The sequence below is a fragment of the Rhopilema esculentum genome, chromosome 18 (genome assembly GCF_057945365.1).
Source record: "Rhopilema esculentum isolate cy_ngs chromosome 18, ASM5794536v1, whole genome shotgun sequence".
Taxonomy (NCBI): Eukaryota; Metazoa; Cnidaria; class Scyphozoa; order Rhizostomeae; family Rhizostomatidae; genus Rhopilema; species Rhopilema esculentum.
In genome coordinates, this window is record NC_142832.1 from 7,214,268 (window position 1) to 7,241,832 (window position 27,565).

A 27,565-nucleotide genomic window follows, 5' to 3' on the forward strand; every position below is an offset into this window, starting at 1 on the left:
AGCCTACTTTGTGGATTCGATTCAGGAGGGAGTGTTATGCGAACACGTGTGGCAGTGCAAGAAAAACGGCCAACGGTGTGCATTTGGAATAGTCGCATTGTTTTGTAACATTTACATGTGAATTGATATGTGTGGCAACAGAGCGTGTTACGTGCAGCAGTGGAAAGAGCCCGTTCAAATTTCGCCTCTAAACGCTGTTGTCAGCTAAAGTTACGCACAATAGCTGAGCCCATTAATTTCCACAACTTGAAGTGCTCACATTCAGCAAACATTGAAGGCATTTTCACTTACTCCCAGCGCATTTTCTTATCAACCCTGTCGAAGGCAGCCGATATTGTACCGCTCTCGTGTATATTTTGAGCACAAACGTCAAGAGCTTTTTGCTCGTCATCGGGGCATATCGTATTTCATTGAGAGACATTAGTGGAGCAGAGATGAGCTGAGACAAATGACCGAAATGGTTCGCGTTCGGGTGAAGTCATGGATATGAACTGGCCGATTTATTTCTTGGTTTACCATAGTAAAGAAATTGAATTCAAATAATTTCTCATGGCAATCGCTCGAATTCTCAAAGGTACGAATGAAGGGCTTTACGTCTTGAATTAGGAGGTCGGAACTAAACGAAGCTGCAGTTAGAACCTCAATTTCCCATCCTTCGGAGTGCGATGGCAAACCAGTCTGCATTTTCTTCTGCTGTAGGACATAATGCTGGTGAGCTTAGCAGACTGCATATGAGATCAAGCCCCCATATTGACGTTTTAAGTGGAAGAGGGATGTTAGGCGATGGTTCAGCTTATATCCCTGTCTCAAAGCGTCAGAGATTAGGCCTATCTGAGAAGATGGGGGAAAGTATTGATCATCCTGCTTTTGCTCGTTATCAAATGGACGGTAAGTGATATATTTCTTGTACTTCTTTTTTGAAATTCCTTGGTTGTAAGGCATAGTGGAGAATTTTCCAAGACCATTCTTGCTTTCTGCCCGGCTAAGGTTTGACGATCTACCCGCGTTTCTATTGTTTTTTGTACAATAAGGGTATTGTCCTGCAAGTGATTTCCATTGTTCTTTGCGGGCTTTTGACGGGTAACCCGCAGGTACAGATCAACTGTAAACATGAAATTTTCCGCTACTTCTATTTCTATCCACAGACCATCATTATGTTGTTTAAGACAATTTCGATACTTCGATAGGATCTCCTAACACAACTAAAAAAAGTTGTTTTTTAATTATTCTGGATGCCCAACAAGTCATTGTTTTACAAAAATGAAGGGCCATTTTGCTTTTAATAGTGGTTTTCTCACGGTGTCTTCAAGTTTTTCCCACGCAGTAAACTTGGCAATATCGCGTCCACATTTCCATCGGAGAAATACGGGGCTTGATGAAAACAACTGTGTTTGCTTTTAGGGTGATCGTTTTTAAAGTTGACAAAGTTCAGTTGTTTCGTTTATAAATGAAAGCATCGGCTCTGTGTGATTATAACGATTTCATCAATGTAATGTTCATTGATTTTAAAGTTTCGGTAGGAAGGAATTAAACGACTTCAAAGTAGGCCCTACCACAGGAGTGGCTTTATTGATTGTTGTCAAAAAACGCAGGGGGTGCTGCCTGTTAGGCGAGTTAGGAAAATTTGTATGAATCAAAATTCGAGATGCCTTTGCGAAGTCTACGAAACATCAAATTCATTCTCAGTTGATTGTTATGTCGATAAGGAAAATGTTTTGTACACAGGATTCCGTTAGACTTCCAAGGCTCAAAAGTTTCTTTCAGCTGTACATGTCGAGCGTATAATAAACACAATTGCATTTTCTGTTACTAAATATATCCTTATGAAAATTTCAACTTCCTTCGTCTGGTGCATAAAAAATTTAAAAGAGAATTGTATAATAATTTGATAAAGTGAAGTAATATTTGTTGTTAGTAATGTTTTTGGGTAACTTGATCAAGTTGAATTTATTCAGAAATTCAAAAAGTTAACTTTTAAACTATCATTTTCCTAAAGCGCTGTAAATAGGTCTTGCTTTGAAAATTACTGGCAGCATTGAGATTATAACACTGTAATCTGATCATTTATTTACATGTAATCAAAAACTATTTTGGCAGAAATTTTTTAGAAATCTTTGTCCCTTTAAGTGCATATGGATATAAAGCTTATTTTTAAAGATGAAGCAAGAATGCTTATTTCTTCCAAAAATTTTCATTAAAGTCTTCCTATGTTTCTGAACTTTGTAAAATATTTCGGTTTAGAATGCATTTCTCTTAATTCAGAAGCAGTAACATGCTTCATCCCAATTATAGTTTTTAACATTTACTTTTTCATCCTCTTTTTAAATGATGTTTGAGTACATTAGATAGTTTCACTGATATTTTTTAATTTCATTGATAAAATGCCTTTTCCCTATGTTTTCAACTCTTAAAACACCCCATTTATCAAAACAGGGATGTACCTAAAGAAATTTCTCATAATGTCCCCATATTGAGAGTCATAAGTTGATTGATAGCGTAAACTTTTGTAAAATTTAGGTAAATGGTTTTACTAGATTTAGGTATGTTTTGCCATAGAAAACCCGTTTTCAAAGGGTACTTTTCATATCAATGGTTGTCAATTTGTTTTCTAGAACTACATTTTAGAGAAACCTTAATTTTGCCTGCAAAAACAAGTCCTGATCTTTTGATGGAGAGTAGAGGAGATCCATCACGAATGCAGTTTCCGTCTTTTGTGAGAAATTCAGCAGAGCAAGGACAAATTTCTCCACCTCTTCAGCCATCACCATCTTATGGCGATGGAGAACGAAATAATAACACAGGGAGGTATGGCAAATGTGATTTTGAAATTTATATGATGAATTCATATCAGATCTTCAAGCAGCATTGTTGTTGAGCCAGATTCAAGGGGGGCATTGGCATGATCTAGACAAGAAATCAATCATGAGTGACACACAATTTTGATAAAACAATTTTTACCATAATATGATGTTTGTTTTTGTTTTCTTTTTTAACCTTTATAAAAGCCTGGCCAGACTTTATGTCAAGCAATTTTTTGCTTTTGGTCAATTCTTGAAATGTTTTATTTTTTCTTTATGGTTTAGTCTTGTTCTATGAAAAGTCAAACATCTTTCTGTTTATGTGATTGTTGCAGCTTTCCTTGCAGCTGTTTGTTTTATAGTTGCAATTTGGCCAAACACAAGCAGCCTTTTTGCTCTGGGATGTTAACCTATGTTTCTACCTCTTTGAGGAAATGAAGCTTTTTTCAAGTCTTTATCCATAATTTATTGCTTTGTGAATGGTTTTTTTTCATTTATGGTTATCATAAGTTAGCTTAAGAATGAACAATAGAAAGATGGATTATATGCTACTCATGTATGGTTATGAAAAAACATAATATGAAATGTTTAAAATTATATATTTGTAATAACGTAGTATATGGTCATGCTATTTTTTGCTAATCCTGATCATATATGTGTAAACTTAGATATGAAAGTCCAGATGGTTGCTATCATAATCAGTACCAACAGCAAAGATTAACAAAAGAGGCAATGCAAAGATATCTTAAAGAAAAAGACCACCAGACTGTTGTCATTCTTCATTCAAAAGTGGCACAAAAATCATATGGAAATGAAAAACGGTAAACAAGAATCTTCTCCATTTCAAAGTCCTTATTATTTTCTTATTAGTGTTTTGTGATCAAACTAAAAAGCTATAGCTTTGTTCAAATTGGGTTCACAGTTTTTTGAAGTGGCTTAGCTTTAATTTTTTCACTAGAGATTCTTATTCCCAAAAGTTTTAAATACTGTAACAGAGAAAGATGTAAGAGGAAATGTGGTTATATTTTGAAAGTTCCTTTTCTTCAGTTTTCCTCAAAATTTTCTAAGACAAGGATTTATTTCTCCTAAAGGACAGTTTGCTGCTAAAAATTCGAGTCATTTGTAAGCATCAGCTGGCCAAAACATATTTTTAAAAAAATATTCTTAAATGAAGTAGCCTTGCTGTATCCTAAGAATTGTTTAGATGTAAGTTTGTGTGTTAGTGTATTATAATAATTGCCTTTTTGACATGAGATCTCTCTTTAAATTTAACTACTTTTTCATAAAGTTTTCATCTTCTTACCACAGCATTCAATAGAAAACTTTTGTTAGTCCATATAAAGCATTCAATATGAAGTTTTTGTGTAAATCCTTTGTGTATTTCTAAAATTGATTTGATTTGTCTGGCAAGAATCCATAATGCTTAGAAAAGATTGAACTTTTTAAGCCAATTTGACATTTAAAGCTCAGGATCCATAGAAATTTCTTTTTAAAAAGATTGTTTGTTAATATTACCTTACTTTGTTAAATTGTTGGGATAATTACACTTTGAGTTTTGTTTCGATTGATATCATGAATGCTCAAAAATTTTTAGCTGTTCTATCATTTTGTATATGAAATCAGATTTTCACACTCAAACTGTTAATATGTAAGATCAGTAGAGAATGTAAAGTGAAGATCAGTAGAGGTAAGTTGTTGTTTTTGCCTATCAAATTACAAATCATGTTCTGTTAAACTGCATTTTGCGAAGTGATTTTTAATGAAAATTTTTGTTTGCAGCTTCTTCTGTCCACCTCCATGTTTATATTTGTTTGGAAAGGGTTGGCAAAAGAAACAGCGTCATATTGACAGAGACGGCGAATCTGAATTCGATATTTGGCCATATGCATTTATTGGTATTGGCAACAGCGATCAAGATGTACAACAGCTAACATTTGAAGATAAGGTAAAGACATTGAACAATAGACCGTTATTCAAACCCATTTGTTTTTCAAGCTTTAAGTTCAATGACAAATTTCGAACCGTTTACAGTTGGTAAATATTTCAAAGACCATTCAATCACTCTATTTTGGGCAGCTGTTTTATAGGAATAGGAATACAAAGATGTCCTAAATCCATCTGGCTAAATCTCGCTTTCTCGCTGATAAATTTAGGCAAGTAGACAATGGTCTAAGTCCTTTGTCTCTCGTTTAAACCACGATGATATCGATAAATCGATGCCATCTAGAAACGTCTTAATAATCCAGGCTTAGGAAACTCCATTAGGGTCGTTTAAATATTTTGTTGACGTTCAGTGGCTTTTAGGCTGTTTCAAAAGGCAAAGTCCCCATGGTTTAGATGCATATTAGGCGGTATAGTTTCAAGCTAGAATAGGTCCAATGTTAAGCTATCCGACATATCCACAAAGTGTTTTAGCTTGTTGAGATCTAATTGCTTATTCGCATAGCACAAAGATCCCGGCCTTCTATGGTCATCTGAAATAAGAACTAAATTTTCTGTTCACGTTTTTATCAATATTTTTAAAACGGTATGTGGCTCTGAGGTTTTTCAACTTGCTCTAAAACGAGCTGCACTTTTTGTCTGAACTGTTTGTGCGGCGAGCGATGAGGTCTTTTTACCAGCCAAAGAGTTATTCAGATACAGATCGCATTTTGCATGATTCATATGCTGCAGATGTTCTGTCCGCTGCTCAATTTATTTTCGGGTCGTTTAAAAGCAGGCGCACGCTGTATTAATGAATTTTCCAATGCTATTAAGTGACATCTTCAGCTCTTTATTAAGCAGGCCAATTCAAACTTGGCAGTGTTCTGATGTATTGATAAATATTCAACAGTGATGACGCCGTATTCGCTTATCTTGTCCTTAAACCCATCGTCAATCCTTGTGAACTTAAAATCTGGATCATTTAAGATCGCTTTGATTTCATCTTTATTCATTATTTTCGTCGAAATACTAGAGGGTGAAACAGCTGCTAATTTGGACAGCTGAAATTTCGTCTTTACTTCTTTTTAAATATGAACTGGACATTCTACATGAAGTCGCTCGCAATGTCAAAACACGTTCTTTGATGTAAACCTTTTCCTTTAACTTAAAATCAAAATTTGTTTGCACTTATCTTTTTGTTACAAGACATAATTCTTTTCCCTTTCCACCTAACCTCTTCTTCACTAACCGATATTTCACACCCCGAGGAGTGTCAGAATCGTTTGCTTTAGTATATTGCCAAGTTTTTATCATTTTCATGAAAAATTGTATTTCTTAAAGGTTATTTTTGTTAAAAATGACTTCAGCTTCCATTCCAGTCCTTTATAATATCGCCTAAACTTAGTCCGCGAATTTTGACAACAATCTCGAAAAGATTCGAGACAAAACAACCCTTTAGATCGTACATTTACAAAATCGTGATGTCGCTATGTATTTTTTTAAAATAATGTAATGTATGTTTCTTATTTATAAAATTACTTAAGTCCAAATGTTCTTTTTTTCTAGGGATTTTGCACAGCAAAAACACTTTTTATTTCCGATTCGGATAAAAGAAAGCATTTTCTTTTAACCTGCAAGGTAAGCACTTAAACCTGTTTGTTTTTACACATTATTCTGCGTCCATGCACAAAGGATCCAGGGACGAATCATTTGGAAATCTAATGATGCATTTAATACCTTGCTTTTTTCTGCCAGTTCTTATATTTCGCTTGTTCAATGGCTGCAGCTGTCATGTAACGGGTCTCATTTGTTCCTTCATATCACGCCGAATATAAAAATGTTTGACATCGTCAATTTGAAATCAAAATATTCCCAATAGTTTCTATCCGTTTCCACTGGAAGGTCATCAATCCATCTACTGCATAGAGTTCCCTTCAATGACAAGGAATCCAGTTTTAAACCTCATTGCTGACAAACAAGGACTATGCGACAGTTTAAAATCAGTTAGACCAGTGCCTAGGGTAGAGCTGGCAGCGTTTGCAAGAATTTACACTTCAGGCGGAATCAGGTTGCTAAAATTTTAGCATAGGTAAAGAGCATACTCATCGTATGTTTTGGGTGTGTACAGGAAATTTAATTTCATGGTTTTTAACCGGATAGAAGTGTAACCAAGTTTAATAGCTAAACGTTTCTACAAGGGCTTAGTAGATACATATCAATACAAATGGTGGCTTTATTTGACAATTTTACATGAAAAGTTCAGAGCTAAGTTGAGAAATTTGTGGCAGCAAAGTTTTGGCCAAACAAAAGTTAAAATTTTTGTTATTATCCAAGGACGTGGTGGTATGGCGACGCGAAGTTTATTTATTTTAATGTGGAGTCAACATAATGTCATTTCAGATGAAACATTTCATTGTTAATGGAAAAGCTATTACCCAAATTGTTATTTTTCCTGGGGTAAACCAGCGTTCTTTGTTAAGAGTATTCAAAGTTCACCATCAATCTGCTATTCTCTAAAGGTCCTGCTGTACAGTCGAATTAGTTCATCAGACATTAATGTTACATAATAATTTTTTCAGAAGGAGACGGATATTTTCTGCGTTATTATTGCAACTTGTGCTTAAGCTATATAGAAAGTGAGAAATAGGTTATAATTGACAAAATTGATAACTGATATTAAAATATTTTAAAGGGTATAAACTTGCTGACGAATCTATGAATATTGCTAAGTTGTATTCAAAAACGTCTGTACGCAGAGTAGTTCAAATATATACGAAATTTTTCGTGCGAGTTATTTTCAAAATTTACAGGATCTTTCGTCGCGAAACCAGCGTCTTTATTAAAAGATGTCAAAGATCAACAGCTATCTGCTATCTTCTAAAAAAGAGCATCTGTACGCTGTAATCAAGATGTTTACGATTTGTAGCGTAGTAGACAGTTGTTAAGGCCTGTGTATAGAATGCATATTATTCTGTGAAAGCAGTTTGGCTCATTTTGCACCTGTTTCAAGGCGACACAAACACACCAAAGTCTTGACCCCACTTTCAAGGCCTGCGCTCTGCCGAGTAGAATGACTAACAGTTAGTATGTATTATTTTGAAATGTTTTTCATCATTAATCCTGGGATTATTATTTCGTTGTTTGAAATCTCAGTCTGCATTCAGAGAGGCTTTTGCTTAATTTTTCAATTCTTTGTTTGAAAATATATATCATGAAAAGAATTTGAAGGATATCTTCTCTCTTATGAGCTTAAGACTACTGGCTCCCAAACCACACGTCTGTCCCATTCATTTACACAACTATGTCATCCCATACATAGGGGAAAATATTCTATTGCGACTGTAATGTCATTCGGAATTTTCCTTGTCCTTTTGATTTGCCTGATTCTTCCGCAATGAACCAATGCTCCGCAGTAGTGTTTTATGCTCTTTTGACAAGTATTTAAGTGGCTAGGCCAGTCGAGTAGCGGCTAGGTTGTTTTGCCTTCCCGGCGTACAATTTCGTTGCAGTAATGGCCGCAGCTTGTACTAAGAAGGTTTTTAGGTGAAGGCCCGGTTTGTTAATATCTTACGCAACAGGTTTATCTGTTTACACAATAGACATAAAATTTGATAATATTCGCACAAATCAGGAAGGCAAAAGGCTTTACTTCTTGCGGCAGAGCTATTCTCGATCAAGCGATTTCAGATATATTTCTGTCTAAAACCTCTTAAGCTTAAAGCAGGAATTTCTTCGCTTGTTTGCTCTTGTGTTCTTAATTCACCTTTTTGATGGGACTGCGCACTTCAATTTGCCGTTGTTATTATTAAATTTGTTTCCGGAGCGCATTATCCTTGGTATAATCTTCTTCATGCCGATATTTTTAAGTAAAATTAGCGACGATTCCCAACCAACGAAAAAGCAATGGCGCTGGCCCACAAAAATTTGCATCAGAATTTTTGCAGGTACAATGCTAGGTGTTGTCTATTCTCATTTATGTGCCAACATAGTTGAATTCAGAGTCAATCTGGACAGATATTGGTCGATATAACTGCTGCAGACTCAAATAAAATGTTTTGCCACAAATAAAATTAAACTTTAAATATGTGTTGTTGAAGACTTGTATGAAAAAACTGGGGATGTGAATCCTAAAACAAGCTTGTCTTGAGTTGGAAAAGAGGGCCATATTGCTTCGGGACCCAGTGAATTAAGCTATAATGGCAAGCGTGAATTTAACTTCTTTTTCCGAGAAAGTACGGTTTCAAATTAAATCTGATTTATCTTATTTCTGAGACAACATTTTACAACTTCAGCTCAAGTCATCAGGGGACCTATCTCTTTTACATGCTGTTTTCCGAGAAAATCTGTTGGGGGCCTAAAGTTTATATCTAAAGTTTATTTAATCTTACCTGATCTATTCATTTTTCTTCCACTTATAGATTTTAACACGAACGAATTAATATGTTAAATAGATATATAAAAAGCGACGTGAAAAGAGGATGAGGTAGTCTTTGCCCGAGTAGTACTTTATAATACCTTAGTCATGGCTAAAACGTTTATAGCCAAAGCCTTTTTCAGTATCTATTTGATTAGCTTCTCTTTTAAATTGTACACACACTTATAGGGGATTTATTATCTGGGCTATCAGAGTCAGCTCCTTGCTTCCCTGTTTCCAGTCAGCAAGTTTACCATAATACATATTGTTTCCTTTGTGTTTTCAATCACACTTTGCTTTAATCTCTGATAAACTGAACACCGCTTTCATTAACACACATGTATTTACTGTCGAAGTGGATTTACCTTTTCAGTGTCTGATTGCAATGGATGTGTGTTTTATGAAAGGGAGAAGAATGTTATCACAGGCAATTTTATGCACAGCAGCAAATAACGACTTCTGCATCTGCTTCTACGCAAACAAAACGTTTTTTATCCAGTTTATTTTGAGCGTCAATAATATATTAATTCACGTGTCTGTCACATGACCTACACACGCATGCCGTCTAATCTGATAACAAATATCGTTTTGTTTTGCACCTTAAAATAGTTGTCGTATTTATCAGCTGATTTCTGTCGGGATTCCGGCAGGATTCTTCGTAAGTCGCTCGTAATATTTCAAAAAGAAATAAATGTCATCGAGCAAAACCGGCGCTCCTTTGGCTATACATCTGTTATTGTGGTTTATAGATCTAGCAGCATTTAACTGCAAGCAAATAGCCCTATTCATCAGTTTCTTAGTAGTACTGTGTCTGTGAGGCTTAATTTTATAATGGCGCTACAGAGAGTTGTTTAAAGTTGAACCGGGTTGTCATTCCACCTTCCCCCCTCCCCCTTCCGCATATTCAGCCTTTTATACCGCACAAATTGCTTAATTAATATTTGGACTGATTTTGGTAAAAATTGTTATTCTTATTGACATAATCATTCTTAAAGAAAATGTAATGATGATCTTGCATCAAAAAATGCGCATTTTGAAATAGAGCTTCGATAGTTCGTTCTCAACGAGCTACGGACATGCGGAAAGGCGGGATAAATGATAATTGTTTGTGCCGCCAGCGCAAATGCCTCTGTCCTTCCTTTGTCAATCCTTAAAACTCATACTATATACATACATATCGGTCTCCTATACAAATTCACAAGGGTAATCGAAGACGGTCCTCGATAGTAATTTGCGTTTAGTGTGCAGCGTTGGCTTTTTGTTATAAATGCATGCAAATGAGGCTAGGAGACACTAATCTATATAAACCATTTCAATGCAGCTACAGCACAAATCGAATCGCATTGTGTGACTTTTTTGGAACGTGTACCACTTCTGTCTTTTAAAATTGTCAAGTTCCCGTCGCATTTACTATTCCTGATTTTCATGTTACTTTCGTTTCATTGTATCCTTGTTTCCCTGTTCGCTGGATTCATCCAAAGTTCTCTTTAAGCCACATCAACTGAAACCAAGAAGGATTATCTTTACTGCAAACAGCGATTTTCGATGTTTTTCGCCAACTGACTCTTTAATCTCCTTAATAGACTGGATTTCGGCAGGACTACGTTTTATCTAAAAACTAGATTTATATAAATCTTTGGCATCTCTCGCTATGGTTTACATTAGGATCAAATTTAGGGCTCGTTCGCTGAGATCTATGGATTGATTCAATTGGATTGCTCGGCAACTGTTTTTTGTTTCGTCGATCTTTCCTACAATACATTAAGTTAGCACCTAGAAACTGAGACTCTGACACGTTTCTTTGATTCTTAGTACCAAAAACGAAAACAGTGTTATAAAAATTATTTCCAGGCCAACCAGTAGCTTATAAACAGACACAAGAATCAGTGTTTGCCCTTCCATCGCGCAAAACCAGGTATAAAATAGAGAAATTTTGAAATCATCAATTAAGTCAGATTCAAGAGGGAAATTGCCCCAGAGCCTCGAGGTCTAGTGGGCCTCGTGAAATAGTGAATTGTGTTTTAAAATTGAATTCATTGATGGCATAAAAATTTTGCCAGATAATAGTTAAGCATTTAAAGGAATGAATGAATTAAAGCTTATCTAAAGAGCATGGTCGCAAGTATTTTCTGTTCGCTTCGCTCACATGGGGCCTCCAAAACAACTCGGTGGCCCTGCCAGAAGTCATGGACGTCAAGAGAGGATATTGAGGGAGTTTTTTTAAATTGTTGAGAAAAAGGGAAAGTAAACGTCTTCTGAATACTGGTCTTCTTCAATCAACACATATTTAAGGGTTTCTTAAATGTTCCCCGTACTGAATATCAAGAAAAAGAGTGAAAACGTTTATAATTGTAGAAAACGATAAAACATTGTTCTTAGCAAAACCGCTATTTTCTGGATAACACTAACCCGTTGTTCAAAGATGACACCAACCCTAATCAATAATTGCAGCACGATTATTAAATTGTACAAGAAATGAAAAGATTTAAGATAGGAATTAACTGTTAATATTTTCTTTGTTTTTAAGTCAAACGAACTTTAATACCCTTGATCTCAAGTTTGTGTCGTTTATCTTAAGGATCCAGAGAGTCAATGTATTGTACGCTTAACAACATAAAACTGAAATCTCTTTCCAACTTTTGAATGTAAAAGAAATCAACGAAAGATTCTGTAAAATTTCTTCCAGCATTTGTTAATACGAAAGCAGCGTAGGAACGTAACAATTTTATTCACGACAGTTTATGTCCGTTTGACTCAAAAATTGATTGCTGCACGATTTTATCCCTATCAGCTGCGAAAACTGTGTTTCTTTTTGTGATATCCTTTCTGCATATTTTCCAGAATGGAAAGCATAAAAGAATGATCCTTTGTTATTTTGGTCAACTGCGGTCAACCTAAAGGGTTGCCCCTATTTCCATTTCTAAAAGATGGGGGGGGGGGGGGGGGCAGGTAATCGAAAGTTCGATCACAGCAAAGATCGAGTCCTTGGCCGCTTAGGTTCTATTTATTTATACTATGATAACTAAACCGGGTTCGCCCTTGCGAAATCTAAACCGGGCTAGTTTTTGCATAATTTTAGGGTAATTTTACATAAAGTGTTGCTTGGTGTGAGCCTGGTCAAGCACTTGACTCAACGCATGTACACTGCAATTTCACAAACTAACTCAGGGCATTGTTACATCGTTAGTTATATCGGGGTCGAGCCCGGGAAAGTCACATTTGCACTACCAAAAGGTAGTCTGAGTTTAACCCGGCGCGAATCTGGGTTAGTTTGTAAAGTTGTTTTTTCGGCTTTTTATTCCTTTTATTCCGGCGAGTTTTATACAGCTTCAGTGGTCTTTAGAGAAAAATGGGGTTAAGGATCGTTATCAATGTTTGCAGATGTCGCTGTAGTTTTCGTGATGAGGGATAACAGTTAAAATTCGCCCAAATTGCGGCATCTGCCAGCATGGTGGCTGTAATGACGGAGAAAAGAAGAAGAACATATGCAATTAGGACAGGTGGTTGGGCACGTGTGTTTGGGTGGCCGCCACATTTTCATGTACGGGGCAGCTGCAACTGTTAATAAATTGTTAAAAATGTGCTGCTTTTTAAACTAATAAAAGAACATAGAAAAGGTTAATGGTTCTCTATTAAAACAAGTGTTCAGCGATATATTTCACTAGAGAACTGCTGGTTTCACCTCATTCAATTCAATTATTATCATTATTCGCGTAACATAAACTACAACAAGATACAGCCCCTTTTCATTAAATGATTAACGCTCCCGTAAAGTGCTCATCTCAGGAACCCTGCTTTTATCAATACGGCGTAACGAAGGAATAAATAAAGAGCGTTGTTCGATTTTCACCTTCACTCGTCCATTTTAGGTGCGAAACCTGAAAACCCAAAACAATAACGAAACTCCTTTTTTATAAAAATGATGTTAAAAACACGAGCCTGAAGGGGTCAAAAGTTAAGAACAAATCAGGAATAAGTTGCGGCTGAGGTATTGCAAAGTTTTATAACCTCCTTAATAAAATTTCATCTGAAAAGCCAGAAGTTTTTTGTCATCCAGGCGTGCTTTGTTGTTGAAGGAGCCTGAGTATTCACCTTGAGTACAATTGCAACCCAATAAATTAAAACGCATAGTTTAAGAATTAAGAGCAATCCAGCCACAAAGTTTTGGAAAAAGTTAGAACTGCCAGCCTGAGCTTCAATTTACTCTTGAATATAAAAATAGTGTGCTGGTGGAAGCAATTGAAAAGGAATCGTCAAATTTTTTGCTACAAAAGCATCGAAGCCGTTAATTTTCTGTAAAAGTATTTCTGGTTCTTGAAACTATAGACGTTAATGTCAAAAGAATAAAGAGGAAATCAATCTAAAGTAAATTGATATTGAGAGATTTAGAGAGCATCATGTTAAAATTGGTAACAGTTGCTTTTTCATGGCTTGTTATGCTGTCTCAGATTTCCAAATTGTCTTTTTCCACCCCTTTTTTCGACGTAAATAGCTACTACTCTTACTAAGGAACTGGAAAAATGTCAAATTGTTTATCAATGCTTCAAATGTCTTATGGCCTACCCTTCGACATGCTTGTGTGTCCTAGCTTATGTCAATATAGCTTTTACTCTAGTGCAAGATGCCAAGTTTTGTAGAGTGAATAAGAAGCTGTTCTTCTGTGTATTTTGTGTCTAATTGGTTTATTACTATATTTTATTTATCCCTCTCTTTTAGTTGTTATACGCAAGTGGCAAATCAGTTGGGTTATTCAATTCTAAAAGGATAAAGGTTTGTATGCGTTATGTAGTCTAAAGGAGTATTATGTACGTTGCTGTTAGTGCGGGTAAAAATCTTTACGCTGTGATGTTACTACAATGTTAAGGAAAGGAACGGAATGTTGAGAGAGTGAAAGGAAAGAAAAATAATTAGATTGGACAGTAATTAAAAGAAGGAGGAAAGAGGGGCTGAAGGTGGGGCTGTGCAGGTACAGTGATGTGATGGTGAGATGAGAAAATGAGGAGAAGCATTAGAGCTTTTATTAAAAAAAATCTTCGTAGAAGAGCTCTATGCTGTGATTGGTGCATTAAGTATTTAGACATGATTCTGCTGCATCTTTTGTTCTTAGTATTTATATGGCACCGATACCTAAATATATCATTATTATTCCTTTTGTGACTTGTGGACCCAGGCTTGATCATACTGCCCCTCGATTGATCATATGACCCAATCTTTTCCACAATTTTTTACAGCGTTATCCCTTTCATTTTTTCCCACGATGCTATAAAATTTATCACCATTGTGTTTTAGTTTTTATCGTTGATCAGTGATAGGGATATCGCTTTTTAAGTATAAATGTGATAAACACAACGGCAAACTTGAAATGTATACATTCAATTGAAACAGAAAAGCCATAAACTTGAAGATTAAGCGAATAATAAAAAGCGCGGAATTTCTTAAGCAGGTCAAGAATTCTTTTTTATTATTACAAGTGGGTTTTATTTGGCAAATTTACTGACTTGGAATAATGAAAGTAGATGGATGAATTCGATGTTTTAGTTTTGTTTTGTCTGAGAAGAGCCGCTGAAGAATTCAACTGTTATGTTGACCTATTTCTTATCAAGCTACAGCGTTTGCCTTTTTACACGGGCAGTTGATAGCCAGTATTGTTTTGGGAAACTTGCCTTAATAATGTTTTGAGCCTAGTACTTTAAGGTTGCGATAACGAACTGATTTGGGATATCTGTAGTAAAAGTGTAATTAGCAATTCTTATTATGGTTTGAAGGGAAAAAGCACGAAACTATAGAAGAAATTTCTGCCACTTCTAATGCCTTGTTCATACCCACCAGCTGTAATGTGCGTGATTCTCACTGTGCTGGAAAAGAAGGAGATCGAGACAGAGTTTGATTTTATTGGTTGTGTTATCAGAAATCAAATATGTTTTCTGTATCACACCATTTCTGATACCCTGCAATTGCAGTCCAGAAGCAAACAGTAGAGAGTTCAAGTTTTAGAAAAGTAGTAGATATACCTTTCCTTCCATTTCCCTTCCTTTCCCTTCTTTTCTTTCCCCTCTTTTCCTTTCCTTCTTTCCTCCCGTCCTGGCTCTTCTCCTCTCTAACTTCCCTTTCCTTTCCCTGCTTCTCCCTTCTTTTCCCTTTCTTTCTTTTCCCTTCCTTTCTTTTCCTTTCTTTTCCCTTCTTTCTTTTCCCCTCCTTTCTTTTCCCTTTCTTTTCCCCTCCTTTCTTTTTCTATCTTTTTCCCTCCTTTTCCTTTCCTTCCCTTTCCTTTCCTTCCCTTTCCTTTTCTTTTCTTTTCCTTTCCTTCCCTTTCCTTTCCATACATTACCCTTCCATCCCTTTCCCTTCCTTTCCCTACCTTTCCTTTCCCTTCCTTTCTTTTCCCTTCCTTTATTTTCCCTTTTTTTCCCTTCCTTTCTTTCCCTACCTTTCCCTTCCTTTCCTTTCCTTTCCTTTCCTTTCCTTTCCTTTCCTTTCTTTTCTTTTCTTTTCTTTTCTTTTCCTTTCCTCAACGAAAACGTTGTCTTTATATCACCTCATCGTACTACCCATTCTTGCAGAAAATTAAGGGTAAATGAAACAAAAAGAACCGGTAATTTTTAAATGAATCAGCCAAACCCCTATTGATCCTTCAGAGTCTTGATTTTGAAGTGTCCATTGAAAGTTGGCGTCATTTTAGGAGATGTTTTCATACTTCCAGATTTCTTGCATTTAGAATAGTCAACGAGTGCTTTCTCGTTCATACAATATTTGGATAACCCATTTATAGCAACGTCTTTTAAAAATTTATGCATTGATGGTTTTCCATAAATAGTTTATGCCCTGTAGAATTTTCTTCATACGGTCTTGAATTTTGAACCATCGTTGTTTGTAGCTAAAGTTGCGCTGTGTATCACACAACAATAGTTATCTTAAGCGATGTAAAAACACCTTATTTTTCGATGGCGTTCTTGGAAAGCGGAAGGCCTCTTTTTATAAGTTGTTTGTGGTGAAAACAATTAAGTTTTACCGTTACTTTATTTGCATGGAACCTCTAAAAATATCACTGAATTTCAAATCTTGTTAAAACTATTGACATTGCTCCGAAAATTTTCTCATAACAAGTATTTCAAACGTTGCCCAATGTTTATAACGGAGAATGAGCATTGTATATTTCTGAAGGCCTGAAGCCTACGCTTTTCCATCAACAAGGAGCCTTTATTGCGCCAAAACCATCCTACGATGCAGTGCAAACAAATATAGGTATCCCAGGATGCCCGAGGTTGTAAGATCGATGAAAGCGTAGGCTGTCACTCTTCGCATGGTTTTTCCTCAGCCAATACTTCACAGGGTTTTCTTACCCCAAATACTTCAGAGAATTTTCTTTCTAATAAGTAATGTTGCCTTTTATGCCAAATTATTTAGGTTTTTTAGACTGAATTTTTATTTTTAAGCTTATTTATACTGTGTTTTTACAGATAAAAGCGACTTATAAAATACTGATCAAATGATTCTTATACAATAATATCAAATTTCCCATGTTTATTTGATGTTGATCAATTTTTTTTATTTTCAGGTCATATCAAAACCATCGAAGAAAAAACAATCGTTTAAAAACACCGAGCGTATGTTTCCTTGTTATGTTTTTCATTTCAGTAACAGAAAACTCGAAATGCTTAAAGAATATGAAAATGTACATATATTGTCACCTTTTAAATATTTTTCCAAAAGTAAAGGAGAAATTTGTTAAGAAAATGTGGGCCGAATGACAATGATAATAAAATTCTGCTGTTCCCGTTGCCTCGAAATTACCTGTTTTTTGGCTTATTGTTTATTTTGGTACGTGTTTTAGTGTCCTTTAATGTTTATCAAGGATTTCGACGCTTTATGAAATCAAATTTTTGGCTAGATTCAGGTAACATGATGTCTTAATATCCTGACCTGGCAGCAATTATCTTTTGATGATTGAGTTCTATTTCAGTGTGCATTTCATCCGGAACAACAGTAGCTCTATTCAACAGACTGCGATCACAGACAGTAAGCACTCGTTACCTTCACGTCGAAGAAGAGAATTTCAAAGCAAGTAGCCAACAGTGGGGCGCCTTCACAATTCACCTTCGTATGTATTCCTTTCATCGGAATCATCTAAATTTCCTACATGAAAACATATTCCAGTTCGACCAGAAATGCCAAAACTTCTGCCTAAAACATACGCCATGTCGACCAGAAACGCCAAGGCCTTTATTGGTAACGTCATCTTGTTCCCATTTATGCTGCCTGAATTTCATGTATAGGATTTTATTTTTCTTGTGGACTCTTAAGTGAAAGTATCTTCAAAACCTATAGATTATCTTTTGGTTTTGCTTTATTTATCTTTTCACCCATGGTAGCCCCTCAGTCGTTTAGATTATAAAAACTATTCCAAAATTCTGAACCTTACAGGCAGTATTATTTTCGTATTTTTCTGCTGCAAAAGCTTGGTAGCGGGTGTTATACTTTATTGCTATTCGTTCTCCTTTGTGGCGATTTTTACTTGTTATCATTAAAAAATTGGGTGAACCCCCTAAGACATATTTTTTAAATTTTTAATTCGTCATTTTCTTATTTATTTTCACGACAGTTGACGATGATGAGAAGGAAAGCGAAGAGTTCACTGTGAAGGAGGGCTTTATACATTATGGGCAAACTGTGAAACTTGTTTGTTCAAATACTGGACTGGCTCTTCCTCGACTAGTAAGCAAAAGTATTTTTGTGCAAAGTAGCGTAATATACGTCAACCGCATGTTCAAAATCATAAAACAACCGTACGATAAAATGTTTACTACATGCTCGCAAGGTATGGTTTAACATCCCCAAGCTCTGGTGGACATAGTTTTATCAGATGCTGCATTTCAATACAGATTGCATTAGTTTACGCTTTGATACAGAATTTCCTATGATACAGATGCCAAATGTAAAACTTTTATAGTTTAGGTTTCTTGTTTTGCCAAAATAACCATAGTTTAAGTTTCCTGCAAGCTCAGCAGTGTTTGTAATCCTTCTTGAAGAATGACCGTAGCTGTTTAAAAACCATACAGTTTGAGCATAACTAAAGAATAAGTCTATGTTCACATTGCGTTGTATTCGTTTTTATCCGTTTTCATATCGATCGGTTTTACCTGTTCACACTGCTCCGGATACATTTGATAACGGTGTGAAAACGATGAAGCGTTCACATTGCTCCGCTCTGGATAAAAAGGAAAACGCCACGAACTGGTGTTCAGATCTTGCGACTGCTAATAAACTTTTCAAACAACTCACTGCCACTAATATTCCTCCAAATAGTGTACTAACTATTGAATTCTAATTAAAAACGGTACTAAATTTTCTTATTAGTAGTTTCTCTGGTAATCGAGTGTATTCCTCTCAAAATGACTTGAATAGCACAAAGCCCTTTTGGCAGCTCTGATACACGTGTAAACTTGCAAGGGGGAAACGAATTGAACTCAATAATTATTGCGCTTGTGCTTTGATCCTAAAACGTTTGTCCCTCACTCATCACAAACCTCACAAAGGAATTTGGATTGTTCTTGCTCCCAAGAAAATCTTGGTCTACTTGGAAAGAAATCTTGTCTTCATTGCGTCATTGAGTGAATTCCACGTTAACCAGCATACAATTATTGGTTTAAAAGGTCACAAGGCCAAATATTTGGATATTTCTTTTAATGTACTGAAAATACACCTTCAGCTTTTTTGTATTATTGTTAATAGTTTGCCCATGTTTAATGTTATGGGCAGGTTTAACCTTGAAAGCTGCTAATTGCTGACATCCTCTGTTTTCACTTTTGTCGTATGCAAGGATCAAAGTATTTTTTCTTGTTAAACCAGAATTAATCCTTGTATTGTATTCTGGCATGTAATTGAGTTCAGACACGTCACCAAGAAATTGACATTAGCCTAAGCTTTACGGTCCACACAGAGCGAAATAGAATGGTAAAATGCTTAGTCATTCGAAAATGGGACAGCGTGTAGAAAACATCTTTAAGCTTATGAAACTTGTTCTGACAGCGTGAAAAATGAAACTTTGAATAGGGTGTCCAACCGGTTCTCCGAATCAAAGGATTAAAAGAACTGGGCAATGTATATCAACAAAGAGCGATGCAAAATATACTGTTTTCATAGACCCATATAATATATTATCTGTTACTCACTGTGACATTCTACTGTCTAGTGTTCATTTCGTTGCTAGCTTTTGTCTATGGTTAATTTTTTTTACTGGACCTGCTGTCATTTAGTCATTTTGTCATAGTAACCTTTTATACTAAAAAGAAAGACCAAACCAAGCACATAGCACCTTGCATATTTGTTGTTCATCGTTTTCCCAACACCATTGTGTCAGTTTTTCAAGATTCGAGCCAGTAGCTAGGAAATAAACTCAACTGTTTTAAACCAAATCAAAGTTACTTTTTAGATATTGATCTGATTTTTATAGCAAGTGTCGATTTCTTTAATTGTATTTTAAATTAACTCTACGATGTCCTTAATCTGACTCAGCTTTGCTCCCCTTTTTTGTGTTTTCTAATGGCAAAGTTATAGAAAAGAAATTAGATGTTGCTTCAAATTAGATTTCAGCTCAGATTTAGGCCCAATCTAAGCAATCTTACCAATAGGTGATCAATCTTTTTGCAGATTATACGAAAAGTTGATAAGCAGATGACAGTTCTTGATGCAGATGATCCCGTGTCACAACTGCATAAGGTAATGGATATCTGATTTTTATATTCCCATAAGTACCTATTCGTTATGGTACTAACGATTAGAAAAGCCTTTTTAAAACCTTTGTTTCAATCTTTTTGTCAGTTTGTTTGGAGCCATTTAGACAATAAGCAAGCGTTGACCAAAAATTCCGTCTGTCCGTAGATGCATGAAAGTAATAGTTTTCCAGTATAATTTTCTTGTTTTTTTAGTCAATTAATTTAAAAGTTAAGGTCACTGCTCTACTGTGAAAATGAATAATCTTATGGAGTTTTAGCGTTACGAACTTTATCGAATTTTGCATAGAGGACTGTCTTTTGACGTGGAAGATAACTTGTTAGAAAATGTCTGTAATCGACTCATTCTTCTTCGTTCCTAAAATGTTCCTTTAAGAAAAGCTGTAAGGACTTTTGAGGATAGTAACCTACAGATAGAATCTAGTAATAATCCAGCTAGTAACTCGCTAGGCTGAGCCCGACACACAGTGATAACAGCGATGTTGTAATTGTTGAAGTGTTTATCCTGTATAAATATTTGTTTTTTATTACGATGTTATCGCTAAAAGAGACCTCTACTTTCATTCATTACTCTGTCGTTTTGCGTTTTGAGGTGTCAAACAAATGCATTTGCATGTCTAGACATTTTTACCTTCTTTAAAATCCATTTTGAATTCAAATTTTTAAAAGCCATCAATGATTTTTTGAAATTCTTTATCAACTTCTTTTTATTGCTTTAGAGGAATTTTTCGCAAGGACTTTCCCCTCCTTTCTCTCTTGCCCTAGCAACCGGTAGGGCTAAAGCAAAAACTGAGTATAGAAAACATTAAAAAGTATTCGGGTTTAAAATATAATCATCATGAGAGTACGTTTTAGAGAATAAACAGAAAAATATGTTTTCATAAACTTTGTATTAAACTGATACATTAATTTTTGATATACTTGGCAAAAACTCATATTGTTTTCTTATGCTATCAGGCTTTCGAAATCAAATTGCTCTCAAGTAAGCAGGGTATAAAGTGCCAAATTTTTCACATCGTTTTACACAAGGAATTTTTCAATTTCAGGTTGCATTTTATATGAAAGACACTGACCGAATGTATTTATGTCTTTCGCAAGAACGAATTATACAATTTCAAGTATGTATTTCATTTCATTTTTTCCCAGTGGCGAAGCTTTTATAAATTCTACTATAATTGCTCTTATTGTTAATTTTTTGCTCGTTTCTTCGTTAAAAGGTATATAAAATTATTTTTTATGAAAATTGCTCCCTTGGAGAATCTTCGTTCCAGCATATGTTTTATTTTAGCTATTCATACATATGTTTGAAAAAATGAAAGCAGTTCACATGGATTCTTTCTAAACCTTTTTGTCTAAAGCCTTGCTATTTGATACAACAAAGAAAAGCAAATTTTATAGAAGGACTCACGTCAGTATCATTATTTGATGCCTACAGTACATACAAAACTACAAAAACGAAACCATGGGGAGCAAAATATTGTTTAGTCAATGGCAAATTACATAAAGATAGATCAATCAATAATGAGAAAAATTAAGTTATACAAAACAGAGAAGAAAGAAACATTGGCAGTGAGTAAACTGCTATTTGAAACTAGATGATGGAAAAGATATCTGGATCACAAGAAACATCGCATTTTAATCGACTTTTTGCTTCAATAGACCGCTTAGTTAACTCAAGTTTCTTCCTGATAAAGTATTTTGGTACGTCATTTTCACAACAAAGAGTTCAGATAAGCTATCATTGGCATGATAGGGATGATTCTAGTGGTCATAAAAATGTAGGAATTCCTGGAAACGCAAATAGCATGCTTTAAGAGATTCAGTTCTTTTTCAACCAATCCAGTCATGTCAGGATTTCATCAGATGTTTTAACAACCTTGTATGCAATTCGAGTCTATGTGGATACCCTGTCTTCGAACTTAGCAGTGTTTCATACTGTCATTTTCAAACACCGATAATGTTAATCGTGTTATCCATCAAAGCTTGTTTCTAATTTTTGGTAGCCACAAAATTCTTTTCAGTTGAGAAAGCTTAGAGTTGGGGTGCTTGTGAAACCTTTTCTGTTCAAACTTCCTCTGAAAGCAAAGGAAGAGTGGAATACCCTACACTTGATATTATGAAATATAATTATTGCGTTGAAATATTGTCTCTACGACTCGGTAACTGTCAGTGATGGCGACTTCCAGATTCAAATGATTAAAATTGGCAAGTTCAGTGACAGGGGCTGCAACATAATCTGTTATGATTTATAATTTGTCTTTGAAATTCGAAGTTTGGCTTTACAATTTGTGTTTTTGGGCATGGTTTTGAGATCGGGACTAATTTAGACTTTTTTTCTCAATGCATGTAGTTTGTTTCTGATTAATTCTTTGACTTTCGATTAAAAGAAAACTGTTCTAGGACTATAACTACTGCCCATTGTGGCGAATTATAATATTAATGTCTACATCAACGGGAAATGGTCTAATACAGTAACATAGGGAACCGGGATTATGAGATATCTTGTTTACGTCATTGTGTCTGCAGAATTGATGAATGAATAAGTGCTGGGCGTTTTGTTTAATCGGGAGAGTTATTTCTTGGATACGAATTCATAACAAAAACGATGCTAAGAATGAAGAGCAGAGTAGAGTAAGAGATACGCAAATGCGAACAATACAGGGAGATAAATAATGAAAGATGAATGAGATCAAAGATGTCTTAAAATGAGACAGGCAATGATGATTGGGTTATGTCAATAAAATATTGGAGCTCGCAGGGCGAAGATGTATTTCCTGAACACACATATTGTTTATTGTGTTTTTTTCCACATAATCGCATTTCTCTTGCCAAATTTTAAGATAGTGAATTTTCTTCCCTCTCAAGGAGTCGGATACGCTGTTTAGAAATTTGACATCCACCTTTCATACTTACAATATTTCCAATGTTATTAATTCTATAGCATTGAGTTGCATGGTGTTTTTCGCTTTTCAGGCAACTCCTTGTCCCAAAGATGCGAACAAAGAAATGATTAATGATGGAGCGTCTTGGACAATCATAAGTACAGGTAAAGTTTTTTGATAAATTGCTGCATTTGTGTTAAAGAAAATCGATTTGAAATTGCATTGAAACGTTTTTCTATCACAAAAAATCGTGATTGCGACTCTTTTGGTCTGAATAAAGCATTAATTGTCTTTCATTGACACTTTGCCTCAGTTGAAGAAAGTAGTAAGAGAACAATTTAAACTGTGTTGTAAATTCCAGCCGTATCTCATTTGCTGAATATTACCAAACAATGAATTGTGTTCTCTTCGCTGACAAGAAATTTGCTTAGAATTCCTCCGTTGTGATAATATTTGAAAGCTTTTCAGTTTCGTTGAATTTTATGTCGAAAAGCTGTGTTGGATGGCTCTTCTTGCTGCAGAACCCCTGTAGGCTTGATTGGGTGATTTTTTTACAGTCAACTCATAAACGTATTGTATGCATTATTCTAACTAGTTGTTTGTCTATCTAGATAAAGCAGAGTACACATTTTGCGAAGGGATGGGACCTGTTCCTACCTCAGTAACTCCTGTTCCACAGGTCACGTGTTTGCAGGTATTGATTTCTAATGAATTAGTTTCTTCGTTTTTGAGAGTTTATCAATAATAGTGCAGGTCTCTAAAATTTTTATTCTCTTGAGTATGACCAATTTTGTCTATACTGTCCTCTAAGGGTCAAAGTTTCTAAAACTTCAGCTTCTACTCGTTTCTTCGCAAAAAGCGTTAAGATACTGACATTTTGCCACTGGTTCGTTGTTCTTTATTCTTCATTTTTACACCCCAATCATTACATTTCATTGATATCTCATCATCTGTTCTAATACTTCTTGGCAAGGGAAAACTTCCTACAAAATCATAATTCCAATACACTTTCTGTTCATATACTCGTTTACTATTTGGAGGGCCTAAGGTCTTTGCAGTCCTCTAATGAATTGTATTATATGGAGTTGATCATGTCTGACTCTACATCAGTGAATAAACAAGCTTTTTACATGTGTAAACCTCATAAATGTACTCTACTGCTCAATATCCTTTTTATCTATTTTTTCATATTTTAAAAAACATTTGTGACTGTGTCATATTTTGGTTACATGTATTCAAGAAAATCATTCACATTATGCAATGAAAATGAACTAAATTGGTTTTTTAAAGGCATAGCTTTATATACTTCACATTTCATTTTTAACTTCATCCATATTCCCCAATCCTTTTAAGCAAGCCCCAGACTGGAAACCCCTCATTTTCAATCCAGGCACCGAAGAAGCTTTATTCCTGCCACCTTTGAGTAGAAACATACCCGTCACTTACATCGAAAACTGTCTCCTTTCAGATATTGCTTGAGCACCTCCTTTCCCATCACACGTTTCGTGCGTTCTCCTTTCGTCTGTTTGTTCATGTAAATCGGTCTGAAACCTTGCACGTTTTCTGCTCCAAAGATTCATTGCTCTGTATAGTTCGCTTTAATGAAAAATTAATCAAACATACCTTGTGCCCTCTAAGGGAAGTACTTAACAGACTCTAAAGTTGCATTAATCACGTGCAAGCAATCTAAGTCTCTGTCACCTCTTATCTTACAAAGCGCTGAATGATTGATTCTCATCTATAGTTAAATGGTGGCGGCGATGTTGCGATGGTAGAATTGAAAGGAGAGAATTTCACTCCGAATTTGAAAGTATGGTTTGGTGACGTAGAGGCAGAGACGATGTACAGGTAAAGTTGATTTTGTTGATTGTGAATATGGTGATGATATTGAAAGTCAAAATCTCCGAATCTCTATTAAAGGGTCTCAAGTTAACTGGTTTATGGCTTTTACCGTTTGAATATATGTAGTCAGAGTAGCTTGCTTTTTTCATGTTTGGTTGATGTTTCACGGCTTTAGGAATTTTGAAACCATGTTGTGCTTTCGCACCTAAATAGTTGGTACATTTTGTTATGGCTAGGTTTTATTTGCTTTAAAGAAAGATGCTATAAACAGGCTTGAAGATAATCTTAACAGCAACACCTTTATTTTATATATATTAAAGAAGTAATTGTAATAGAAGAAGTTTATTTTATTTGTATTATAGCTGATAGGGAATTCGTGTGTTAAAATTAATGTTGTATTCGCCTGTCGGACTTTATTTACTTTACATGTCCTAGATATGTTGTGTCTTGTCTCTTTTCATTTACATACAATTATTCTCTGTTCTAGATGTGAAGATAGTATGTTTTGTGTAGTTCCCGATATATCGGCATTTAGAGACGGCTGGAAATTCGTCAGGTCTCCGACTCAGGTCCCGGTTTCTCTCGTGCGCTGTGACGGTGTGATATACCCGACCGGATTGACTTTTACATATACACCCGAACCCGGTGAGAGACCTTCTAGTGCCGAGATTGTTAGTTCATTAGTACGGACCAGCGCTTCCAGTGAATTAACTTGAATTATTTTATCTATATAAATTGTATATAAATCTTAGTGTATACACAAAGTGTTTAGAGTCTTAAAGTCTAGCCGACCGTTTTAGCTGGTTGTTGACCAAATAGCCATGTCGTCTATCAACTGACGATTTTCGATCAGCTGATGACGCTAGTTTCCATTGAAATGACATTTAGATGATAGAATTCGTCGCTTAAGATTCGCTAGGTCGTTGAGCCAAAAATCTACATCCACTCATCTCCCTTTAGGTAAATAAACGTCAGGTTCATAAGAGGAAAGATGTATCTTGTGTCTGTAATTTGACAACACTCCAAATAGTTTACAAAGACTTCATGTTTGATCTCAAGTCACCAAATAGCCTTAAAGATTAATTATTTTGCAAGGAGATAGATAGTTAATATCAGATCTGCTTGCTCCACGGAATATTTTCTGTCATGTATTGTGATAATAAAGCTTCATAAAGGAAGGTTTTCTTATTAGGAAAGTCCAGTTGAAGAACTGTAGAAGTTCGAACGTCTTTGTGTAAATATTGTCTGTATAATCCTTAGCGCTATAACGAGGTTAATGAATGGCTAGAACCTCGTTTTAATTATGGCCTGGAGAAAGCAATATATTTCACAGCTTGGCATATCCGTTCAGAAACGGTAAAATTTCCAGTAAATTTTCAAGGAATCGTAAAATTTGAAGTTAATATGCAAAAAGCTATCTGTATGTTTTATGTACTTTTGAGGACAAAAGTCCTATGCATGTTCTTTTCTCATACCTCTCAACGGAAAACTTGGAATAGTAATTATGACATAAACAAAGATTTGAATAGTAAACAACCTTAACCCCCAACCAGCCTTGTACAAACCAATTGAGTTTGCACTTTCCTGAGAGTTTCTCAGTTTTAAAGAGCGTCAATCTGTGAAATTTCGTGTGATATTACGTAGTGGATTCCAGTCCGCCTATTATTGGTGATAAATTTAGATGTAAATAAATATCAAAGAATTGAATGGATCACAAATTTTCGCTTCGCATTTTTTATTCATTCACCTTACTCTTATATTTCTTTGCTGCAAAAGACTTTTTGTGTGTTAGAATCCTTGTCACGTTTATAAGTTTAAATAAACAAGATTTGATGCACAAATTCAGTTTACGGTCACGTTTTGAAATTTATCGCCATATATACTTTTTTTAAAAACATATTGGTAATAAAAACCATAATTATAACGACCTAAAGTGAGAAAAGTTGATAGAGATTTGATCAGAAAAATCTTCCATGCTAAAACTCTTCATGTAGCAAATAAGAAACACCACAATGCGAATGAACAACACTGAATACACGTAAATTAGTGAAGGCTAATATTTTGCCCCGGCATACATAAGAGCAAAAAAGATCGAAGTATTAGCCTTCACCAATTTACGTGTATTTATTGCTGTTCATTCTCGTCGCATTGCGGTGTTTCTTATTTGCTTCGTTTTCATCGATTTTTCGCCGCAAGAATTAATTCTGTGTCCATCGAGCAGCCTGCCATCATAGCCTTTCCTTTATTCACACAATGTAATTTACTCAGAAAGATATACAGGAACAAAGCAATACGATGACGAGAATCCAATGTCACGAGATAAAATTTTCAAAATAAATTAAATTTAAGAAATATACTTATATCCTTGGATTCCGTTGAGCAGACTGCTATTGTGACCTTTTCTTTATTCACAAATAAAACTCCTCACCCTGACTATGAAAGGACAGTTAAATCTTTTTTTTAAAGCATGCTGGAATTCTGTAGATTGAAATTCTGGTTTTTGTAGACGTTACTCAGAATTATTTTATCCCAGATTACCAAAGTTTGGTTTTTCTACCATTATGGCTTGATAAGCAGCACAACAAACTAATGGTTTGATAACCTTAGGATTTCAAAGCAAAGCCATGCGTTATTGAGCATAAACATTTTTATCCTCCTTATTAAATTATCAAAATTTTCTTTGCAATAAAAGCTCGATCAAATCCTCAGTTTCAGTTTCGTGAGAAAACAGCCTAAGTTAACTTGAAAAAAGGGTTTCATTTTCAAACAATTTTCAAAGATCACCATTATGATTCATCAGTAAAGCAACACACAAAAGCAATTACATTTCAGAAATCACTCTAATCCAGAGCCATTCGACTTTACTGAGCAATGAAATTATGGTTCCAAACTCGTTGCTTAACTATACAAGCTATTAGGAACAGTAGGGTGACCAACATATTAGAAATATGGTATACATCTCAGTGACTCAGGATC

At 35.2% G+C, this 27,565-nt stretch overlaps 1 protein-coding gene across 1 annotated transcript; it reads left to right on the top strand.

The window, feature by feature from the left end:
- On the top strand, positions 1-26,312 carry LOC135696769 (recombining binding protein suppressor of hairless). Its single transcript, XM_065216273.2, has 15 exons — positions 1-888; positions 2,613-2,805; positions 3,467-3,619; positions 4,578-4,743; positions 6,288-6,359; positions 13,852-13,905; positions 16,691-16,739; positions 17,096-17,233; positions 17,735-17,847; positions 19,783-19,851; positions 20,912-20,983; positions 22,839-22,911; positions 23,359-23,441; positions 24,492-24,595; positions 25,077-26,312. Exons 1-15 carry the CDS (start codon positions 666-668, stop codon positions 25,303-25,305), a joined length of 1,791 nt encoding a protein of 596 aa, XP_065072345.1. The 5' UTR covers positions 1-665; the 3' UTR covers positions 25,306-26,312.
- Positions 26,313-27,565: the final 1,253 nt, after the last annotated feature.